At 39.5% G+C, this 25,242-nt stretch overlaps 1 protein-coding gene and 1 long non-coding RNA gene across 10 annotated transcripts in view; one reads left to right on the top strand and one right to left on the bottom strand.

The window, feature by feature from the left end:
- The window catches only part of LTBP1 (latent transforming growth factor beta binding protein 1), a 458,896-nt gene that overhangs the window by 265,762 nt on the left and 167,892 nt on the right, over nucleotides 1–25,242 (bottom strand). For all 9 annotated transcript variants that reach the window (XM_064363976.1, XM_064363978.1, XM_064363977.1 and 6 more), the window contains one exon: nucleotides 8,881–9,050. In XM_064363976.1, coding sequence (XP_064220046.1) covers nucleotides 8,881–9,050 — 170 coding nt within the window. The remainder of the gene's footprint in view (nucleotides 1–8,880; nucleotides 9,051–25,242) is intronic.
- Nucleotides 5,129–14,740, top strand: LOC135269670 (uncharacterized). Its single transcript, XR_010337914.1, has 3 exons — nucleotides 5,129–5,252; nucleotides 10,319–11,425; nucleotides 13,198–14,740. It is a non-coding gene; the product is annotated as an uncharacterized LOC135269670 (long non-coding RNA).

Raw genomic sequence — 25,242 nt, 5'->3', positions numbered from 1 at the left:
GGCCTATTTTATTTTGAATCAAAACTATCATTTCTATTCTAACAATGATTAATTCCCTCAAAACTCTTTCCCAATCCAGAAGTAAAATCAAGCAAAACCCTCAATTTCTGGCAAAGAAATCCTAAGGCTGAGGAGGCACCATCTCTTTTCTTTTTCTTTGCTTTACAGTTTCCCACATGCAAATAGTGAATTCATTTGTATGACTTTTCCCTAGGCAAAAAAAAAAAAAAAAAAAAAAAAACAGTTTGACTCTAGAATATTCTGGAGCCATACAGTATTGGTTTCTTAAAATCAGTCTCAACACCCAGAAATGTCCTTGAATTTGCTTGTTTGTTATGAACTCTTAGGCCCTTGGAATTAAAACCTTTCTCTGGCAGTGAAATCTGCTCATAGAGGAATTTAAACTACATAGTCCTTCACGCTAGAAGGTTTTTCTTCTTTGCTGTTTTCATACTGCTGGATGAGCTTCTTGGAAGTGTTTATAATCAATCCATATCTACTGTTTCACAGCTATCTTAAACTTTGTGTGGCCCATCAGAGGGCAGAGAATAATCATGTTTGTATGGCTTCCCTGAACTGGGATGTTATTGAATAGCTCTCAGATATACCATCTTCCCCTACACGCCCAACCAAGCACAACGTGCATGGCAAGACTGTTCATGAAGCTTTCTTTGCAATAGATCATATCCTGTCCTTGAATGAAATCTGGATTCCCAAGGATACCAGGTCTCCTGAGCTCTGGGGTCTACTTGAAGGGGGAGGGTAAAAGAAGGATCAAGTAGATCCCAAGGATACCAGCTCAGCAGAACACTGTTCATCTACATTCACCAGAATGCCTTCTCAGGTGTCAGTGTCTGTACATGGTTATATTGTTATTTTACTGGCTGGACTTTCTTTGTCTCTCTCTCTCTTTTTTTTTTTTTTTTTTTTTTTGAGACAGAGTCTCACTCTGTTGCCCAGGCTGTCGTACAATGGTGTGATCTCGGCTCACCGCAACCTCTGCCTCCCAGGTTCAAGCGATCCTCCTGCCTCACTCTCCTGCGTAGCTGGGATTACAGGTGCGTGCCACCACGTCCGGCTAATTTTTTTTTTTTTGCATTTTTAGTAGAGACAGGGTTTCACTATGTTGGTCAGGCTGGTCTCAAACTCCTGACTTCATGACCTGCCCGCCTCAGCTCCCCAAAGTGCTGGGATTACAGGCACGAGCCGCCATACCCAGTCACTGTCTGGGCAGTCAAACCAAAAAATTTGCCAGAAATCATTGAAAAGTAGATGACTTTCTTTCAGGGCATTTTTAGTACTAACATCCACACGGTCATACAGCTGGGGAACTGGCTCAAAGTCCCTGATTCCTACACAGAATTGTGCATGGGTGACCAAGCAGCCTAAAGAACTCATTGATTTTGCAAGGAAAAAAGGCATAAAGCTTTATCATTCCTTCTTTAAAGCAGTTTGTTTTCACACCTAACATTCCTTTTAAATGCTTAAGCAGTTTTCGTTGGTCTTCATCAGCTCTTGTAAGGTCATTTCTGGCTGGTCCAACTTCCACTGCCTTTTAGTACCCACTGGGTTAGTGGAAGCCAATCCCAAAGACATGCTTATTTGCACACAACAAGTTAAAGGTAGTCTTCACGCAGGGAAGACTTTCCATGCTGCAGGATTTATTCTCTGGAAGTCTTCTCTCCTCCAAGGACCCACCTGGTCCATCTGCAACGCTCTGCCCTAAAAGGCTCCCAATCAATCTATAAGGACCTGTCAGTGAGGATGGCTCAGAGGAGCAGAGTTGCCAACACACTAGATTTCTCCTGCTGCTGCTTCTGTCTTCACATGATGTGTGATACCATCCATATCCTAAACTTCAACATCCACATTAAGGCCACAAGGGTTCTCAGAACCAGATTCTTCCTCAATAGCAGTTTCAAATGGCTCCTCCTCTGAAGATCTCCGGATTACAATTCATCCCATGCGTAAGAATGTTGCTCCAATTCCCCTCACCTATATTTACTATATTTGCCTTTATCCAGTTGCCACCCCAAGGATTTGTCCCTCTTCTGTAGCATCTATCCCATCATGGATGCTCTCACTTATGCCAGGGACACCTCCCATGAGCATTCTGGTACTAGGAATCCAGAGCCTTTAAGCAGTGTACTTTTCCACCTCCCTGAAGTGGCTGGCATAAGCAGACCCGTCTATGTCAAACACTGCCTATCTCCTAACATTCAGCTTTGTTTTGCCAGAGCAAAAATCTTGAATGTGTCCTCTAAGTCTCTGCAAAACCACTCTGCTCTTTCACTCAGGGCAACCAGGAAGACACAGACAATCTTACTGGTAACCTCTTTGCAGTATCAGACCACAACCATAAAGAATCTTTGCCCCAGACACATGAACTTCCTTTTTCAAGGGGAGACATAACCATTTATCATCAAACCCTGAGATGTTTTCATACTTTCCATGCTTCTTGATGTCAGTCTGAACTGAAGCCTGAAGGCTAATGCCACAAGCAATACATTCAACCACAGTATTAACAAAAGTATAAAGAAGAGGCCTCATGTGTTCAAAGCGTCCATACTTTTCCTGGTGTAGAACTATTGACTGTGATCAGGCCAGAACTGGGATTCAGGAGTTCAGGCCACAAAGCTGCTACTATGAGATCAACAGACTCTGCATCTGTGTCAGACCAGAGCTCAGGAGACCTGGGGAGCTGTTCTATCTTCAAATGGAGGTGCCAGGTTTCAGTCAGCCCGTGATTGATGGCTGGGTGGGAGTCGAGCTGCCCCAGTCTGCTGCAAAGACTGGGAGAGGGCAGCACAGACCAGAACTCAGGGCTAAGATGTCTCCTGCGGTACCAGTGCAGGTGGGGATCACATTTTCTTCTGTCAGAAGTCACTTAATAGGGACCCTGTGCGTGCTTCTTCACCTCTACGGTTGCTTATTTCAGCAAAAAAAGGTTAGCTTTAACACTTTAAGTAAAATGTGGGCTTGTCCTCACTTTTCCTTTTCTTTTTTCTGTTTTTGCAATTTAATGGTACTATGTTTGCAAATGCCAGTCATTTCTCTTTCTCTACCTCATGTAAGCACGTCAGAAGACAACTAGGCAATTTTTTAAGAGCCTAAGTTATATCTGTTTAAAGACTTTTAAGAAGTTACTGTATAAAACATGGCATCTGCCTTTCCTGAAATTGTTTAACACTTTAAGTAAAAAGTGGGCATGTCCTCACTTTCCTTTTTCTTTTTTTTTTTTGCTATTTAACAATACTATGTTTTTGCAAATGCCAGGCATTTCTCTCTCTCTTTCTCCCCCATGTTAGCACATCAGGAGATAAATTCACAATTTTTTTAAGAGCCTGAGCTATATCTGTTTAAAGACCTTTAAGAAGTTACTGTATAAAACGTGACATCTGCCTTTCCTAAAATTTGAAATTTCTGCTTTGTGGAATTTAAAGAACTAAGACTTTAGATGACTTTGAAATATACGTAACCTATTTAAAATCTAAGCCCATCTTGAGAGAACAACAACTGGAATTAGCAATGAGAAATCCAATTTAGAGAAGTTCAAATTTCTAAATCATTCCAAATATTAAAGTTATGTAGTAGAAAAAGGGACTATGGAGGCAAATGCTTAAATTGGAGCTTCCCTAATCTTTTAGATCGTCTTTGCACAATCTGGAAACCAGTCGTCTAGGGAACCACGTCAGTCACACGACCCCTGCTGCTCATCCTAAAGATCTCCTTTAGAAGTAACTCTACATTATCTGAGTAAGTCCTTCGGTGTCTTATAACCCTGATGATAACCATGTCCTTCTACCATAGACTGTAATTAAAACATTATTTGCTGGCTTTAATATTATAAAGCATTCCATATCATTTTAACTACAATAGCAGCTAGTATGATGTAGACACTTATTATACCCTCAAGGACTTTTTCTAGCAGGTTGTATCAAACTAATCTCTTTTTGTGTGAGTTACTTGGGTTTGCTCCTGCACATGTGCTATTCTAATCTTGACTGAGCATTCTTATAAATGGTCTTCCAAATGTTATGTCATTTCCATTTTCTTCCTCTGGGTTAAAAAAAATACTAAACTAAACACAATAGAATTTGGTTTACATATTGAATTCTTTCCTACAAGTCACCAATGAAAACATGGTGGAAAGCAGACCCCACCCCTATCCCACACCATCCTTAGACTTCTGAGAGTTTATGAGCTCAGTTCCTTGGAGCTGATACTGAATCTCATAACCACCTACTTGGCAATAATTTTTCATAGATATTTGTTATTTTAAATTGAGATATGAGTCATATGCCACAGAATTCACCCTTAAGTGTGTAAGTCAGTTTTTTTTTTAGTATTTTCAGGTTGTGCAACCAGCATGACCACCTAATTCCACAACATTTTCATCACCCCAAAAGAAACCTCTTACCTATAAATACCTACTCCCCATTTCCACTCTCCCCAGTTCCCGGCAGCTGCTAATCTTCTTTCTGTGTCTGTGGATTTGCCTACTCTGGACATCTTATATAAAAGGACTCATCTAGCATGTAGTCTGGATTCTTTTGTGGCTGGATTCTTTCACTCAGCTTGTTTCAAAGTTCATTCGTGCTGTAGCATGTATCAATATCTTCAATATCTTACTCCTTTTTATGGCTGAGTAATACTCCCACATTGTACGGATATATATATAGCTCTCATTTTGTTTATCCATTCATCGGTGGATGGACATTTGGGGTTATTCTCACTCTCTTGGCTATTGTGAATAATGTTGCTATGAACATTCATGTACAAGTTTTTGTGTGAACACATGTTTTCAATTGTTTTGGATATATAGCTAGGTGTGGAATTGCTGGGTTATATGATAACTCTATATTTAACTTTTTTGAGGAACTCAAAAAGTTAAATATTCTTTTTCCCAGTTGCTGTGTGGCCTGTCATTCTAAAATGAAAAGAAACTGGACTTATCTAACACAAGTGGTTTCCTGGTAGTTCATGTTTTCCTGGGTGCCTTCAAATAAGTGAAAATGTATCTGAGAATTGTCATGCTGTGGAGGGGGGTTGATGGGGACACTGAGAATGAAGGACAGCTGCTATAGGCAGGGCCTCTTGGGCCACATTTGTCATGTTCCAGGCACCAATCAGTCGGGTCCAGTATCTAGATGTTTTCAGTGGATTGAGAGACTGTGAGTCTCTAGATCAAGAACTGGCAAACTACAGCCCATGAGCCAAACCCAGCCACCTGATCTTCTACAACCTGCAAGGTAAGAATGATATTTACACATTTAATTAGATACATTTAAAACAGCTATATAAATATCCCTAACATCCTCAATTTGCCTATTGGCTCCCGAAGTCTAAAGTATTCCCTAAAAGTTTGCCAATCCCTGCTCTAGAGGATACTGATGCAAATTCAATTCTTTTAAGGCCAACAAATAAAGCAAAGCACCAAGTTATTAATTTATCACTAGAGATATCCTTTACCAGCCGGGTACAGTGGATCACGCCTGTAACCCCAGCACTTTGGGAGGCCGAGGCAGGTGGATCACTTGAGATCAGGAGTTAGAGACCAGCCTGGCCAACATGGTGAAACCCTGTCTTTACTAAAAATACAAAAACTAACATGGCAGTAGTGGTGTGCACCTGTAATCCCAGCTACTTGGGAGGCTGAGGTAGGAGAAGTGCTTGAGCCCGGGAGGCAGAGGTTGCAGTGAGCCGAGATCATGCCACTGCACTCCATTATTTATAATAGCCAAGAGAGTGGGAACAACCCCAAATGTCATCAGCCGATGAATGGATAAATTAAATGAGATATAGATCGCTATACAATGTGGGAGTATTACTCAGCCATAAAAAGGAATAAGATACTGATACATGCTACAACATGGATGAACTCTGAAAACAAGCTAAGAAAAAAAAGATATCCTTTACTAATGACCATAAAACACCCAACACAGGATGTCATGTTACCTAGAAAGTGACTCAGAAGACTGGCAAATACACAGAATCAAATTAGAAAAATTAGTGTGTACACATTGGACAGGGATGGTAAATTGTTACAAAACTCTGGGAAAATCCCATAAAACACTCATCCCTCCCAAAAGAGAGCACCTCACTAGCAACTTGGTTAATTTCCCTCTATAATATTTTATCTGGAGAGTGTTACCTTTGACACATTAATGTATTTTACTTTACTAAATCCATCATCTCCATCCTCATCTCTTTCCTGCTTATTCAAAACAATTATTCTTGTTATCTTACCAAGTGTCCAGAGCAAATCCTTATTCCCTTGGGCTTAAACACTACTATCTCCTGCTATTATAAGCTAAAAGTCGCACGGTGCTTAGAGCTCAAGGTATGAGAGCTCTATTATTATTATTATTGCTCTTGTTATGTATCAATATTAAACATACTAACTGGTAATTACTGTAGACCCCCTTTTTAATTACTTTTAAAGGGAGAAGACAACACTTGTTATTGCCAACCTAAATGTCTTCTCTAGTTCTAATAGCTTCTCAAAAGCAACGGCAATGGACTATAATGACATACATCACTCCTTCAATTTCACTCCAAGATACGTCATGCTCAAATGATCTCAGTATCTTCTATTTTTCTGAAGAATCAGAATTATCAGCTTCTGTTTGACCTTCACATCTTTCAGCACAATAAGAAATTAATCGGTTTGCATTCAATCTCTTCTATAAAGATGAAAACGAAGATACTGAAAGCTTATGCTTTTCTTCAGACTTCTGTACTAACTCTTCCTTCCTTTCTGTTCCACGTAAGGCTTCCTCGGAGCCTCCTCTTTTACCTCCCACAGAACGGGAGTATGCGGAGACAGAATATGTTTAGGGCCTACCTACTACCTGTGCCTCCTTTCCAGTTTTATTCATCTTTTGTGGTTCTCACTCAATTTTGCTATTTCAGTATCCTTCATGGTCCTGCCAAATTACCTCTTTTAAAAACTTTCCAACTAACCCTCCAGCTCTTGGTAGAGCTCTGGTCTCAGCAAAAATAGCCACATCTCCCTTCTTGTCTTTCCTTAACTCAGTTTGGCATTTGCTTAACTCAGTTAATTCCTGAGCTTCTTTTTGAACAAGAGCCATCTTTGAGGGGGACGGGGTTGAGCCAAGAACACCATCACTGTGGTAATGTATTAATCTGCATTCTTCTATTAGCTCCCTACTATGTAGAAAATATGTTTAAACAGGATTAGTGGGAAAGTTATGGACAGAACAGATAAGAAACTTATCTTCACGTTCTTCTAAAATATAATTTAGAACATTATAATATAATAACAGAACACTGTTCAACCAAGATTTGAGAGTTCAAAATACATACATGCACACGATTGTGGGAATACACACGCAGTGGGAATTTTCATTCCAATAACAAATCATAGAAAACAAACCAAAACCACAGTCTAGTCTCTAGTCTTAATACCAGTGTTCTCAAACCATCTCTTCCTGATTCCTCCAGATAATTCACAATTCTCTTATCAGTATGATTATGAACTTTAAAAACTCTCTTACCATCACACTCTGATATGGGAGATCTTTTTAAAAAACCGTCATCTATATAAAACCCCAAGGAAATAAGAAGTACATCTTTTATTGAATTTTTAAAATTAGAATTAGAAAAATATTATACGTACACTCAAGAAATATTCACTTAAGAGAAACAGGCTCTTTAAGTGTCTATATTAAAGGATTTTTAAGAATCAAATAGATGCATTTATTATTTTGCAAATAACTTGGAAGTGATTTTTTCCTAATGATCTAAATGGTTTCTGTATTCTTCCCTAAGATCCCCAGGGCTCACTTTCCTCATCATCCCAATAAACCGTACCAAAACTATTGTTCTGGGGTCCAGCCACCAGTCACTGAGCAGGACCTTCTCAAAAGACAAAACGTGGATGTGCAAACCTACTGTTAGATACTCTTTTGGTTAAATGACCCATTCTGAGGGAAGAGTCAATCACTTTGGATTCAGTACAGAAATGGGAAGGTGCAGGGCTGTAGGGAACCAAAGCGACAACAAATATGGACTTCACAAGTGCCAAACAGTAGTGAAAGCTGTATCTCAACTCTTCGTACTATTCCCGGTGGTGAAAGATGGTCCTTTTCCACCTCACAACTGGCATTTTCTTTCATTACCTATGGTGCAGGCAATCAGTCAACATGTGACAGGGCAGGAAGCCGCTGCAACGAGAGCATGTGTCTAGCTCTCGCCTTTGGATGGTCTGCGCCTCACTCCAGAACGTTTTCTCCGGATGCTGCCAGCAGACACTCTGTAATACCTAAACCACAAATCATCACATTCCCCACCCTCTGAGCCAGGCCTTGTCCTTGAGCTTCTCACATAGCGAGATATTAACTAAACTGGCCACTGATACAATAGTGCTTTACAAATTCAGAGAAATCTGCCATGCCAGCTGCTTGATATACTAAAAACGAGGTGAGCCTTATAATATAAAAATATCCACCACAGGAGAACCTCAGAGAGTTATGCGGGACATTTCAGGCATTTCACGAGGCATGAGTCCTGGCTAGCTCACTAAAGAAAATATTTTATCAATGTAAACATGTCAGACATATGACTGGACCCAAAATTAGAGCAAATATGTCTTAGAAATGAAGCCATCTTGCAGAAACAGAATTACGGGCAGGTCACTTCAGATTTATTTCTAAAATCCAGGAAAAACTGCTTTTCCTCAGAAGAAGGAAACCATTCTAAATGTGTGCTGTCTGGTTGTTTTAGGAACCAATGTGGATTTTTTACTGACTCTTGAATTTTATCTACTGTGACACATTAAAGCCATCTACACTGAACAAAATGTTTCCAAACTCTGATACTGTAACTTAGGAAAATGGCTGATGAGATTATACTCACACTGAAAAGGTGTCGCAACTTGATCCTGCACGTATCTTAAAGGGAACGAAGGTTCGGTGGACTGCTCTCCTGAAATCCCCTTTTGGGCTGGAAAGTACTTGGGCTTCAGCACATATTCTTGGGTCTGGCCATGATGAATCATCATGCTCTGGGAGGAAAGGGGAGTAACTCTGGGAAGAAACAAAGTGAAGAGAAGGAATTAAATTATGGACTCTTCTTTTTGAGATGGAATCCTCCTCTTGTCGCCCAGGCTGGAGTGCAATGGCACCATCTCAGATCACTGCCGCCTCCGCTTCCCAGGTTCAAGCGATTCTTCTGACTCAACCTCCCGAGTAGCTGGGATTACAGGCACCTACTACCACAATACCACACCCGGCTAATTTTTGCATTTTTTAGTAGAGACTGGGTTTTGCCATGTTGGCCAGGCTGGTCTCGAACTCCTGACCTCATGATCCACCTGCCTTGGCCTCCCAAAGTGCTAGGATTACAGGCATGAGCCACCATGACTGGCCAAAATAATGGAATTTTAAAAGTCAACTAAGAAGGAAAGAATAAGAAATGAGTTAAATGTAGAAAGCAACATCAATTTCAAGCAAGGCTCATTTTTGTCCTTCAAATACTGTCACTGACCATTCATGACATACAAGAAGGTAAATGACAGCTTACTCTCAGAAGCATCCTTCATGAAAGGGATTCTGCCTGTCTAGTTAAGAAGCGTAATGATAAGTAGGATCATGGGTAACTTTTATCACAGGATTCAGAGCACAGCTGCCATAAGCCTTCACGCAAAAACATGGCATTTATATTTGAGAAAAAGATGGAGCCAGGCTTGATGGCGCATGACTGTAGTCCTAGCTACTCAGGAGGCTGAGATGGGAGGATCGCTTGAGCCCAGGAGTTTGAGGCTGGAATGAACTATGACTGCACCACTGCACTACAACCTGAACGACGAGAGTGAGACCCCATCTCTAAAAAGGGAAAAAAGACAAAGATGTATACACAAACAGGTAATACATATACATTAAGTGTGCAGCACTGGAAATGAGAAGGGGGGAAACAGGGAAGAAAGCACAGGAGGGGCATTATCCAAGAAATCCCCACCTTGATCGGTTAAGCAACACCGACCATGAATAATTAAAGCCTGTATGATACAGTGGGACCTTCCAACTCTGCCTAATACTAAAAGGTTAGCTGGTTAATCTCTGAGCCTCAGTTTTCTGATCTGTAGTGTAGAATCTCTGTGACACTGAGCTGAGAAAAAAATGACTGTAAAAATCTGAACAAATGTAAACTAAAAAAATAATTTTAGTTCCCTTTTGAAATATAAATTACGAGGCCACTTTAGGGAAACAATTTTTATGCTGTATCTCATAATGATATAAATTGTACTATTTGAGTTAAATGTTTTATAATTATACTCTCATTATCTTTTTAATAGCACAAGTCAAGACTTCTGGGAACTTCTGAACATGATTACTACGTTCTCACCCTCCTGGCCCAACCCTTGTTTTCTGTGAAGTTCTCTTCCACTGCATCTAATTCATATTTTAAAATAAGCCTCTGCCCAGATTCAGTTATTCCCTGAGGAACAGTAATGAAAAATGCAAAGAAGATATACCAACTAATTCCAGAATATGCAAAATGGCTACTGAAATTGTTAGAACAGTGCATTTTTGCAGCAAACTGGGCCTTTAAAAGTAAACATGCTCTCTAATGTAATCTGACCCAAAAGACTGACCCTGAGGAGGGACTATCTGAGCAAGGGGAAGAAATGATGCCATGGCAGTCAGTGCAATAGGCAAATTGCCAAGCCACCCAAAATACCACCATACAATGTCTCATACCAAAAGCAGTAAATGAAACTTGAATAGTCTCACTCTATTGGATTCATTCTCATCGGAGCTGGTGAATGAGCTATTCTGTGGGACAAGGCATTCATGAGAGATAAAGGAATAAAAGAGGCTAGAGTTAGGGTGCTTTCCTCTTAGTCAGTAATCTGGATCTACCCCCTTTAAACCTTGTGGCCTCAGGAAAGCCTAGAAAATCTATTTTGGGCCTGGATTTTCCCAGATGGATCTATCCCCTTTAAACCCTGTGGCCTCAGGAAAGACTGAAACATCTATTTTAGGGCTGGATTTTCCCAGATGCAATACCACGCAAGGGCACTCCCTTTGTCACCAGACTAATGACTAAATTACTAAAAGCCTAAGGTTTAACATTGTGAAGACTTGTTTTTGATGATGTGAGTGTTGTTTTAAACTTTAAGTGTGTTTGGTTGGGATAGAGCAGCAAGTGAAACAGCTGGACACATCTGGTAGTGACTGATAAGAACCACAAGTCTCTTCTATCAGCCTCTTGGAAAGAGGACTCCTCCGCATCTCAGAAACAACTTGCTCTCCAGCCATGCTGCTACCCTGTTGCCATGCTGCTCTGACCCACTGAGTGATGGACAGGCTAGCTCCTATTCAGGGAAGGGAAAACCCAGCCTTCTAGGAGACCTTGGGCTACTTGCATCTAATTCATGTACCCAACCACAGCCAGAAAGGTAAGAGTATGGGGTCTGCCTTTTAGTTGGGGTTGTCTCTGTCTCCCCTCTGAATCAAGGAAGCAGGGGACAACAAGATATTAGCTGAAAACATACATGTGCATGAGCCCTTCTTCCCTGAATGTAACAGAAAGGTAATAAACAAACAAGGTAAAACCAAGCTGTACTAGGTCTAGAACTTGAGTAACAGCTCTCAGCCATCACTACCTTAAGGAAATCAGTAGTTAAGTGCCACTACTCTCTACTTATTCCTCAGGTTACAAACACATTGCAAATATGGAGCGACACACAGCTGCCCCCACTTCCTTACCTTCTCCGGCTTCCCCCATGACAGGTGTGTGTGCACAGGTAACCCACAGGCTGATGCCCCTCTGCCCCACAGCGCCACAGAGTCAGAAGCAAGGCTATGGACAGGACCCCTGCTGGGGCAAGCAGAGGAAACTGTCCCATTACTCATCCTACAAACATCACGTGGAACCACCCCTCTATGCTCTCTTCTTCACTTCCTCCTTCACGGTTGGTGTCCACCTTTTCCTCTAATTTCATTATTCACAGTTATTTCCACTTCAGACCACCTTGCAGTGTTACAAATATATATCCTCTTTACTTCTTCTTCCTTTCCTTCTCTGAGTATTTCAGGAAACAGTCTCTCTCCATTTAAATTGGGATTTCCTCCTCCCTTCCCTCTTCTCAGAAAAAAAGGCTTTATTATCACCAGTGAACATCAAATTAATCATAGCAATGTAACTGTAACTTTTTTAAGTGGGGGACTTTGAAGGAGAAAATTAAAAACTACAGGGATTCGGGTTCAATGTCATTGGTGGAGGCACCCATATATTTTCCCTCCTCCAAAGATACCTTTAAAGTTACAGGTAAGACATTAAAAAGATATAAACCCAGGGTTGATATCTAGCTGTTATGCAATAGTACAGCCACACTAGTGGTTTAAAATATTTAAATACTCTGTATGGTGAAGAGCTACTGTCCTAATGCCCTAAGCTCCTCTCCACTCGTGGATCTTCCTATCCCATCCACTGGGCCCCCTAAGACATCTCCTTAATCCTATAAATAAAGAGTTAACATTTGACAGAACTGGAGAACTCAGGGTCTCTACTCCAGCATCTCTTCTGATTGATCCAGATCTGTTCTACACAGGTTAATAAATATGTTTCATATCATCCATTAAGAAACACACAAGAGACATTTCAACAAATCTGTAAGAGATTCAAAATGCACCGAGAAACACTGACTATTATAATAGGGTGGAGCAAGCTATGGCCTTAAAAAATCATTTTCTAACTTCTTTCACCTCAACCTACAGTAAAAAGTGCATTTTACATGGAGATCCAATATATATCTATAGATATGTCTGTGTTTTCGTATAACTAAAACAAATTTTACAAAACAGTGTTTACCCTTATGATGTGCAGGGCACCCTGATATTTTCTCTTCTAAGCTATTCTTTTAATATAGTCTTGAACCACTACATGTATTTCATGACTTCATGAGTTCCCTAATGGGTTATAACCCGGTAGTTCAAGTTCAATGGTCAGGAGTCACTCTGGAAGACTACAGACACAGAGGAAGCAGTAGTCACAGGGACCACAGAAAGGTTCAGAATACTTAAACCAAGTCAAGTAAAGGTTGACTTCATAGCTAGGGAGGAGAAGTCAATGCCTGACTTCAAAGCTTCAAAGGACAGGCTGACTTTTGTTGGCGGCTGATGACTTTAAGTTGAAGCCAGTGCTCATTTACCATTCCAAAAATCCTAGGACTCCTGAGAATTCTGCTAAACCTACTCTGCCTGTGCTCTACAAAGAAAACAGCAAAGCCTGGATAACAGCACATGTGTCTGCAGCATGATTTACTAAAGATTTTAACCCTACTGTTAAGACCTACTTCTCAGAAAAAAAAGATTTCCTTTCAAAATACTACTGCTCATTGACAATCTATCTGGTCACCCAAGAGCTCTGATTGAGATGTACAAAAAGGTTCATTTTTTTTTTTTTTGGTGCCTGCTAACACAACATCCATTCTGTAGCCCACGAATCAAGCAGTTATTTTGACTTTCAAGTCTTACTATTTAAGAAATGCATTACTTAAGGCTCCAGCTGCCAGACATAGTGATTCCTCTGATGGATCTGGGCAAAGTAAATTCAAAAATGTCTGGAAAGGATTCATCATTCTATACGCCATTAAGAACATTTGTGATTCATCAGAGGAGGTCCAAATATCAACATTAATAAGAATTTATAAGAAGTTGATTCCAACTCTCATGGATGACCCTAAGGTCAAAAGTTCAAGACTTCAGTAGAGGAAGTCACTGCAGATGTGGTGGAAATAGTAGGAGAAAGAAAGTTACAAGTGGAGCCTGAAGATGTGACTGAACAGCTATAATCTCATGATCAGACTTGGAGGAATGAAAAACTGCTTCTTATGGATGAGCAAAGAACATGGTTTCTTGAGATGGAATCTACTCCTGCTGAAGATGCTGTGAACATTGTTGAATGACAACCAGGGATTTACAAAATTACATAAACTTAGTTGATAAAGCAGCAGCAGGTTTTGAGAGGACTGACTTTCATTTTGGAAGCAATTTCACTGTGGGTGAAATGCTATCAAACAGCATCACATGCTACAGAGAAATCTTTCATAAAAGGAAGAGTCAGTTGACCTGATAAACTTCTTTGTTGTCTTATTTTCAAAACTGCCAAAGTCACCCCAACCTTCAGCACCCACCACCCTGATCAGTCAGCAGACACCAACATCAAGGCAAGACTCTCTACCAGCAGAAAGATTACAGGGCCAGGCATGGTGGTTCACATCTGTAATCCCAGCACTTTGGGAGGCTGAGGTGGGTGGATCACCTCAGGTCGGGAGTTCAAGATCAGCCTAGCCAACATGGTAACACCCTGTCTCTACTAAAAATACAAAAATTAGCCAGGTGTGATAGTGCACACCTGTAACCCCAGCTACTGAGGAGGCTGAGGCATGAGAATCACTTGAACCCAGGAGATGGAGGTTGCAGTGAGCCAACATCATGCCACTGCACTCCAGCCTGGGCAACAGAGACTGTCTCAAAAAAAAAAAAAAAACAACTTTCTACCAGCAAAGATCACATATGATTTGAAAGCTCATTTGATCATTAGCATTTTCGAGCATTAAAGCATTTTAAAATTTAATTTAAAAATTAATTTCCATTTTTAAACAATTAATGTAATTGTTTTTTGAACATAATGCTGTTGCACACTTAGTAGACAATGGTATATGGTAAACATAACTTTCACATGCATTAAAACCAAAACATTCACGTGACTTGCTTTATTGGGATACTCACTTTCTTGTGTTGGTCTGTATGTGAACCCCCAGCATCTCCCAGTGTACCTATAATGACTTTGGGAGGAAAGCTGGGGGACAGGGGGTGAAGTAAATAAGCTAGGTCTTCATCTACTAGAGCAAGACATTTTAGACAACAACTAAAGTGAATAAATCGAGAAGGGGCCATAGGGAGGTAACTGTAAGAAGAACTAATAGGACCTGAGGATCAAATGAGCAAAGGGGCAGGGACAGCGAGGGAAGGGGTACAGCAACACTCAGAGGTTTCAAGCCCACTGGAAGGATATTTCTGGTTCAAAGACAAGGGGAAAAGTAAGTGCAAAGAGGTGTGCCGAGTCACAGCTGCCAGAAGAAAGGGCTACTCTATCAGAGTGCAAGGATGATTACGTTCATTTAGAAACAGAAATGTGGGGTAGATCTCTAAGGAGAGGTTAGGGAAAGCCTCTGAGTTTAGGAATAGTGACATTCTGGGACAGGCCACCATCTTCAAATGCAAAAATGTTTCAGGAAAAACAACATAGAACCACACAGTCTTGGAGGATACTCACACTTAATGGCAGACACATAAAGAGAATATAGGAGGAAAGAAAAGTCAGAAGAGGAGAAAAACAAGAATCAAGTCAGTTCATAAATGGTAAGTGAAAGAAAGTTTCTAGGAGGAAGCAGGAGAGGATCACCTGCAAACTGCTGCAGGAAGCCAAAGGAATAAGAAATTAGGGGCTGGACACAGTGGCTCATGCCTGTAATCCCAGAACTCTTGAAGGCTGAGATGGGTGGATCATGGGGTCAAAAGATCGAGACCATCCTGGCCCACATGGTGAAACCCCGTCTCTACTAAAAATACAAAAATCAGCTGGGTGTGGTGGTGCACACCTGTAGTCCCAGCTACTTGGGAGGCTGAGGCAGGAGAATCACTTGAACCTGGGAGGCGGAGATTGCAATGAGCCGAGATCGCGCTATTACACTCCAGGCTGTCCACAGAGGGAGACTCTGTCTCAAAAAAGAAAAAGAAGTTAGGAAAGGCCGCTGGGTTTGGTTGAAGGTCACTATTCTAGACTAACAAGGGCCAGAGAAATCAACAGTGTGCTGTTAGGAATGGTGAGAGCCAAAATATGACTGCATATTATGTGACAGAGAGATACTAGTGACACACAGAAAAGAAAGGACAAGAGAAACAGGCCAGAGACTGGGGTATGGCTGGCCATCTGAAGACTTGAATATGCGGAAACCTCTGTATCTTTGTAAGCAGCAGGGAAACAATCGCATAAAACTGCTTTCCTTAAAAGAAAGAATTAGTCACACACTGTTTACACTGCTGCCTTCCTAGTGGCAATTTTTGGCGCATATACGGACTAAACTTTTCCATATTTCTACTAAATCCATTATTTGACCTGTGGAGAGGGTGGGAGGATCTGGCAGAACACAAGGCCTTTTCCAGTTAAGAAAAGGGCTTTGGACCTCACAGAAAGGAACCCCCAATAGGCCGTAAAAAGTTTCCCACAGAAGTCCAGTCCAACACAATCTAATCCATGCTCCCGTGTTGAGGGTCCTTAGTTTCATAATCAGGAGTAAGAAAAAGCAGAAGGGGAAACAGGGATGCAGGAGGAAGGTGCAGGTGTCACCTTCAGTCTCCCAGGGCCAGTTTTTCTCCACAAAATTCAAGTGATCGATGGCACCCTGCCTGCCTTCAAGTTGTTGAGAAGGATGTGTGAATGCTACTCAACAAGCAGGATGGGCATTCGAGTAAATTAAAGTGTCAGCTATGATTTGATGCAGAAAACCTCTTCCCCCTGGAGAGTACTCAAGGGCAATATGCACATAGGGAATGGCAAAGAATAAGCAAACCATTATGAAGATGTCACATGGCAGTATAAAACACACAGACACACACATACACACACACACACACACAAAGGGAGACAAGGATTTATGGTCCATGACCCCATCCATATGGAATTACCTACCAGACCAAAAAAGAATTAGGAGGTAACAGGCTGTTGATCAAGAGACTAAAGGCAAGCACATACAGACAATGCATACACAGTGCATACAACACAGAGACTGTGCATACAACATCCAGACTGCATCTACAACATAGAGACTGACAGTGCATATGGCATACAGCATACAGACAGTGCACACAGCATACAGACTGTGTATACAACATAGAGACTGTGCTTACAGACAGTGCACACAGAATACAGACTATGCATACAGACAGTGCATACAGCCTACAGACTATGCATACAGACGGTGCATACAGCATACAGACTGTGCATACAGACAGAGCATGCAGACTATGCATAAAGACAGTGAATACAGCATACAGACTGTGCATACAGACAGTGCATACAAACAGCATATACAGACTGCCAGTAATAGCATATGGGAGAACTACAAAACCATGAAAATGGAAGAAATGAAAATATTATACTGAAAATATACGAGAAAGACCAATAAAAATTGTCTTACACTAAATGAGATGAAAGAGACAAAAGGGATTGAGAAATTAAAATGAAAGAAGGTAGATATTTGAGGGAAAAAATGTAGAAAATAAGGTAATTTTAGTAATGGTCGTTCATAAACATTATCAACACAACCAAATCTTCCTTTACCAGTGGTTCTTAACCAGGGGCTGTATGTGCTTCTCAGAGACACTTGGCAATGTCTGGATACGTTTTTAAGTGTCAGGACTTGGAGATGGCAGACTGGCATCTAGTGGGGAAATGCCAGGGATGCCACTAAATATCCTTTAATGCACAGGACAGCCCCTACCCCTCAAAAAACTATCCAGCCCAATATGTCGATAGTGCCATGGTTAAAAAATCCTGCTCTAAGCGTGGGCCACTATCAGCAAACTATTATAACAGATATGAGTGAAGAGCCAATGGCCTGTGGCAGGTCTATAGAAATGACAGGGCCAGGCACACAGAAATTTCCACCCTGGAGAAGGAGGAGATCAAAACTGCACAACCTCTTAATATATCCTCTGGATGCCCCATTAGGCCAGAGAGGTGGCCCTATCCTCAAGCTGCCTGGACAGAGACATACCCTCTTCTCTTCTATGTTTAATTATCAAAGCTACATGCTAAAAAAGCAGATAACCTATCTGCAAAGGATGAGGTAACTCAAAAACTCTGAAAAACACAGTACACTGAAATCATCAAAACTTTGAACTAAGTTATTTAAATAAGTAGCCATTGAAAGAAATATTGTTAATAACTAAAGTCCTGAGTTCTTAAAAAAAAATGAGTTGCTACATTTGGTTACCCAGGAAAGCTTACCTAAAACCGAATTAAAAAGAAATTGCAGCCATATTCTATTTACCTAAACTAACAAGGGCCAGAGAAAACCTGACTACTATAATCCCAAAAAATTCAAAAAGGAAACAGTGTAATAATTAAGGTTCCTAGCCTATTGGGCAAATGCCAATCACACGACTTTAACTGAATTCTAAGAACCAAATCTGAGCTCTAACATTTATCATGGGAAGGAAGGGAAGAATTACCTCAACGTCCTCATAGTGACATAAGGGTAATGATACTGCCTCACAAAGTTAATGTGAAAACGATGAGAAAGTGTAATTTTTTAATGATGGGTGAAAATATCCAGCACAATACCTGATATTTGATTCTTTCACTCCTCTTCCAATAAGGACAAAAAGGAAAACAGAATTTCAACCCTCTAATGATACTAGATTTCTATTCAAAGACTAAGCATACAGTTAAGAAAAAGGCAAAGCTAACTTTTTAAAGTTTCATTAAATAAAAGCTTTACTTAAAAAATTTTTTTCAAGTTGTTTGTAAACAGTGAGTTCAGAATTTACAAAGTCCCATTCAGCAGTCCTAGGGTCAGCTGTTCACACTCTTAATACCTAATGAGTTTGTAAGAGTCAAGGAACCTAGCACTATAACCACCATGAAAAATCAGTTTGGCAGCTCTTGAAAAAGCCATTTAGCACAGAATTATCATAGCATTTGGCAATTCTTCTCCTAAGTACTGACAGCAGGGTCTCAAACATACTTATGTTCCAGTGTTCACTGTGGCGTTATTCAAAGCAGCCAAAAGGCCGAAACAACCCAATGTCCTGGGACAAATGAACAAACAAAATGTGGTTTGTCCATACAATGGAGGATTCTCTAATCCCAAAAAGAACTGAAACTCTAACACATGCTACAGCACAAATGAACCTTAAGCACATCATGCTAAGTGAAATAAGACAGACATAAAAAGACAAATATTGTGTGATTTCACTTATATGAGGTCCCTAAAAGAGGCAAATTTATAGACAGATAATAGAGTAGAAGTTATCACCAGGGGTTGGGGGAGAGAGAGAGAATTACTATTTAATAGGTACAGTTTCTTCTTGGGGTGATGAAAAGTTTTGGAAACAGAAAGTAGTGATAGTTGCATACCTGTGCAGGTATTGCCATGAACTATACATTGAAAATGGTTAAGATAGCAAGTTTTATGTTACATATACACTGACACACACACACACACACACACACACACACACGAGACAGAGAGAGAGAGAGAGAGAGAGAGAGAGGGGCAATTATACCCTAAATTCCTTTAAAAAAAAAAAAAGTCATGGACCACAGTGAATGAGAGAAAAGAAGGTGGGTTTCTTGCCCTCATGCCCTCATCTTTCATATTTCTGGATGACATAGTGTTAAGTCTTGTTCATCTCAGCCAATTTCAAACATGTCTTTATTCCCTTTTACACAACCAGTTGAGATGCCAATTCTGGAGTAGCAGCTAGGTATACACTTGTATCCCACATATTACCAACTTCATTTTTATTCCTTCTGCACTCTAGCACTCTTCACTCAGCTGTTCCACGAACCACAACATGAGATTTCAGTCTCAGTAACCGTCACACACTTTGCTCTCTTACAGCATTGTGAGGAATTAACGTCCAGTTTGCCAGATGTCGGACGTAATCTCTATCCACTTTCCTGGGAGGACTTTGCTGCCTAACTTTGCTCACTCCCCAGGTTCTTCCCCCACTGCATTGCTGTAGCTGCTGATTAACATGATTGTTTTATTCAACCCTCCACATCGATCCCTAATGGAAGCAAGAAGAGACAGCCATGGATTTTGGTTTCAGATGCTAATTTTATATATTCCCCCTTGTGACCTTTAAACCCAGAATAAAGGAAAGGGTAGTGGGAAGATGTCAGAGAAGTCGTTCTTTCACAATTTTCCCTCTTACTAGCCAGCACCTTCCTGACACTAAAGCACTATGAGAGGCACCCACAGAGTCAAGGCTGAATGCAGTGGGTAGGAGGACCCAAGCACCCACTTCTACAGGACAGGGCATCCACATGGCACATGGTGCTCAAGACAGAGGAAGAATAAACAACAGAACACTCAAATCATCCTTCTGCCCTGAATCTCTGTATGCCCCGACTCAAATGTTACCAAATTCCTCTAAGTCTCAGTCTCTTCATTTATAAAGTATAGGACGCTATGAGATATTTCCATAGTCCTCCAGCTTTCAGAGTTCAACCAGCACATCAAAAACTGTAGCTCCAAAACTGTTCTCCAGTCACATCAAAAAAATATTTCATGTGGGAAAAATTTTTAATGTAATATACATGTAGATATCTGTTCAAATTAGGAAGAGGATCTCTCAGGGTTTTATTTTCCTACCTTCAAGCTAAATAAACTAAATAAAAAGGGAAAATTCTTTCAATTTTTAAGGTGAATGCAATAAACTCTGTTTTTCCCAAATGGCCTTGTTTTTTTTCTATTACAATTGCTGCTAAACTAGGTCACCTAAGTAATAAATATTGAAAGCATTTAACCAAATTCAAACATCTGTTCCAATCCCCTTTCAGGGCTAGATCCAGCTGAAACAAAATATCTACTGCCCTACAAGACCTGCAAGAACCTCTAACACTGCTGAAAATGTTGGGAGGGTTTTTCTCCCCTAAAGCCAATATATCAGGAGAAAAAATATATATATATGGCTTATTTCAATATGTCTGGAGCACGAGTACAAAATTTATGAGAAGCTGCAAAATCTGAGCAAGTAAATCTTCTATTAGGACAGCAGGACTCACAGCCAAACTTCAGTTGGGTATGTACCCAATTTAAGCCCCAACTTGGTAAGTCTGTTCAGAGAACATGGTGAAGGTAGTGCCTCTACAGTTTCCATATGTACTAGGAGAGGCTTGCTCTGAGGCTAGTTGCCCTACTTTGCATTGGAATTTCTAAGCAAATAATTCAAGTTTGACTTTCGGAAAAATATGTTGACTTTATAAATTAAAAATCATTTGTGGGCCAGGCGCAGTGGCTCACACCTATGATCCCAGCACTTTGGGAGGCCAAGGTGGGCAGATCACCTGAGGTCAGGAGTTGGCCAGGCTAACCTGGCCAACATAGCGATGCCCCATCTCTACTAAAAATAAAAAAATACAAGATTAGCTGGGCATGGCAGCACACGCCTGTAGTCCAAGCTGCTCTGGAGGCTGAGGCAGAGGAATCACTAGAACCTGGGAGGCGGAGGCTGCAGTGAGCCAAGATCACACCACTGCACTCAAGCCTGGGTGACAGAGTAAGACTCCGTCTGAAAAAAAAAAAAATTGTGTTTAAAAAGACACCATAAAGTTAATAGCTAAATAATACATTTGAAAAAGATCTTCAATGCACACAAAAAATTAGGGCATAAGATACAGAAGTTTCCCACAAAGTAAAAACAAGACAAACTGGTGACTCAATGCAAATGAAACAAAACCCAGTAGGAAAACGGACAAAGGACATGAATAAGCAATTCACTAAATCAATCAAAACGACCATGATGTATGAAACAATGCCCACCCTCAACAGTACTGTGGAAAATGCAAACTTGAGATTACATTTGCACTCATCTTGCTAATTAATTAGCAAATAAAGTTTTTAAAAGAAATATTGCTGATGGGGATATAAAGTGGGGAGAAGTCTACTCTGGAATCCCTAGTAGAAACATGAATTGTAACAGACTTTGGAAACCAATCTATAAAAAGTTAAATTAAAAATTGACATACTCATTGACCAACTAATCACATTCTTTAAGAAATAATAGTCTAATATGTAAGGATATATATTTAACATGGTTATTGAATGACTGTTCATAACAGCAAAAAGAAAAATTACCAGAAATTAAATATTCATTAACAGAAGATTCATTCAATAAATCAGCACATTTACAAAATGAAGTACTATATAACCACTAAAAATGAATCTGGTCAATGCTATGGAGGAACTTCTATGCTGTATTCTAAGTAAGAAAATCAAGGTGTAGAAACATTAATGTACTATATCTTTCTTGTTTATTAAGCAATAAAAAAGTTAAAGATAATTATATAGATCAAAGGAAAAAAAAACAAAGATGAGTTTTTATCCCCACACTCTTAATATTAGTTATTTGTGAAGGAGAGTGGTACCATTATAAAGAGGGGAGGGAAAGCTAAAAATAAAATAAAATTGAATTTTAAAGACATCTATGATGTTTTTAAAAAGCGTATGATATTCCAATGGTGTAAAATGATACGTGTATTTCATAAGTAAATGCATAAACAGATAATCAGAAACAAAATAACTCCAATGCATCCCCCTTGTCACTGCAGTGGTCTTCAAACTAGGTGCCATACCCCAAGAGTACAAAATAAAACGCTGGGATACAAGAGAAAAATACTAGAACTTTACGTGTCAACTTTTATTTTATTGGTAGTTATGTTATTTCATCCACTTGAACTATTTTTAGGATGCTTTATAATATTAATCATGTATTGCCTCAAAAGATGCATATATAGGGTAATACTGAAACATTTTTGCTGACATACATATGCAATTTAAAAGTTTAGAGACCATGGTGGATACATTTAAGCAGAATAATTTTTAATATCAAGACTCCTTCAAGAATGTTTTGATTACCTAGTTGCCTACAGATTCTACAGAACCTATAGGCAAATATGATTCTATAGAATCTGTAGGCATATATGATTCTATAGAAACGAAGACTAGAGCCATTGCTTCTATCAGGATTGTATTTATCAGCATCTTCCTTTCCCTTTCATCCCCACTCCTTCTAACCTATCAGAGTCACCAACTTATGAGAGCAGGACTTCTCAGAGAGAAAACCACCACCACTACCATCTGCTATCACTTTCTCTTTTTTTTAAGTTTAGTTTTGTTTTAGAGAGATGAGGGCCTCACTATGTTGCCTAGGCTGGCCTTGAACTCCTGGCCTCCAGTGATCCTCCTGCCTCAGCCTCTGAGTAGCTAGAACTAAAATCATGCACCACTGTTCTCAGCTACTTTCTGTCACTCTCATATGTGATCCATCTACACCCCTTACCACCAATTCCTTTCCATTCTCTTACAATCAGATTTTCACATCATCTGCTAAATTATTTTCCCAAGTAATTCTATGAGAATGACTCTCAGAATGAACTAACATATGCTTTAAAAACTCTGAAAAATACAAAGCACCATGCAATTGCCACCAATGATCCTACTGTCATTCTTGTCAGGATAATAGGTTGACAGAACTCACAATTCTTGAGATAACAACAGCATTTGTTGTAAAATTCTTTCATTTTTACATGTATTACATCTACGTTTGTAATAAAACCCACTCCACTCTTTTACATTGAGTTCCCATCTGGTGTCATTTTCCTTAAGCCTAAAGAAATTCCTTCAGAAATTCTTGCTATAGAGATGTGCTACAACAAATTGTCTCCATTTTCATTTTTATGAAAATACCTTATTTCACCTTCATTTTTGGAGGATTTTTCTTTGGATACGGAATTCTGAGTACAGACAGCTTATTTTGTAGCACTTTAAAAATGTCATTCCACAATTTTATGACCTGCTTTGTACCTGCTGAGAAGTGATCATTTGTACTATTGTTCCAGTGTATGTAATATGTCTTATGACATACTACATACATATTTGCTGCTCTCAAATTTTGCTTTATCTTTGGTTTTCAGTTGTTTTATTATGCAGTGCCCAGGTGTGGTTTCCTTTTTATTAATCTTGCCTGGGGTTTGCTGAGCTTCTTTATCTCTAAATTTATGTTTTTCACCTAATCTGCAAGACTGTCTAATACTATCTCTTTAAACATTTTTCATGTTACATTTGCTGTCTTCTTGCCTTCTGAGACTACAGTTATATACACATTAAATTACATGACATAACTCCAACAGCACTGAGACTTTATTCATTTTTCTTTAATAATTTTTCTCTGTTTTCTAAATAATTAATATTGATCTATCTTCAAGGCCACTTACCCTTTCAAACTTCTACTTGTTTTTTAATGTTTTCTATTTTTCTATTAAAATTTCCTCCATCTTTTGTTTCATTCAGACCATATTTTAAGTCCTTGGGCATATTTATAATAGATGCTTTTAAAGTCCTTGTGTAATAATTCCAACATCATCAGTCACCTTAAGGTTATTTTCTACTGCCTGTTTTATCTCTTGACTACAAGTCAAATTGCCTTTTCTTCTCATGATTATTATTAGGTATAGGGTATTATGAACATTATGTTGTGGAGACTCTGTATCTTACTCTAAAGAATATTGAATATTTTGTTGCCCAGGCAGTTACTTGGCTAAATTCAAATTTCAAATTATCTTTCCTCTATAGTGTGCAGTAGCTGGAACTTAGTTCTTTTAACTTTCCAGCTGTTGCTTTTCACTAGTAACTTTGGAGTCTCCCCAGAATCAGCCAAGAAATTGTTTATATACAGATGTTTGGGGGCTTATACAGATGTTTGGGGGTTCCTTCTTTCTTTAGTCAACTCCCCTCCAATCTCAGTTTGCTTTTTATTTCTCTTGAATGCCTTCGAAAATAGTTCACTTTATATTTTGTTCAGAGTTTATAATTGTTATCTGTGGTGACATCAGTCTGGTAGGAAAAATTTGCCCCATCTATATTTTAAAAACACACTTCCTTTATTCAAGATCAGTATTGTTATACACTGATATATATTTTCTTTCTTTAAAAAAGCACAGAATAAAACCATTCTTTGTTAATTTTTAAGTAATTAGACTACCTAAGGGGCAGTAAAGCTCTTAGTTTTTTGTTTCATAACTACAATTTACTTACACTAGAAAAAATGTATAGCATATAAATTTGGAAATAATTCCATCTTACTATGCCTATTTATTTTTGGTGATGGAGTTATTTTTAAAGTGAGGAGAAATATGTTCTCTTTGAGGAACTGGTAAATGCAACTTTTTTTTCATTTGGAAGATGGCATTACCTTGCACATTACCTCAGAAGGCCAGTGGGTTTATAACCATGTGCAATGCAACTCATAGAAGCGGTGAGTGAACTCTTTGCCAAGGCCAAGGGGATTCATCATATTTCTGGCAACTGGGGAATCTGTAACCTCTAATACGCTGAACAATAAAATAGCATTATTATGTGGTACTCAGAGTACTGCAAGCCAATCATAATATATGGCTTTATGTAACTCCCCAGAC

Source organism: Aotus nancymaae, unplaced genomic scaffold (assembly GCF_030222135.1).
Source record: "Aotus nancymaae isolate 86718 unplaced genomic scaffold, 86718_ANA_hifiasm-v0.15.2.pri h1tg000057l, whole genome shotgun sequence".
In the NCBI taxonomy this organism is placed as follows: Eukaryota; Metazoa; Chordata; class Mammalia; order Primates; family Aotidae; genus Aotus; species Aotus nancymaae.
The sequence above is the reverse complement of the archived record's forward strand: the minus strand, read 5'-3'. Positions and strand labels throughout refer to the sequence as shown.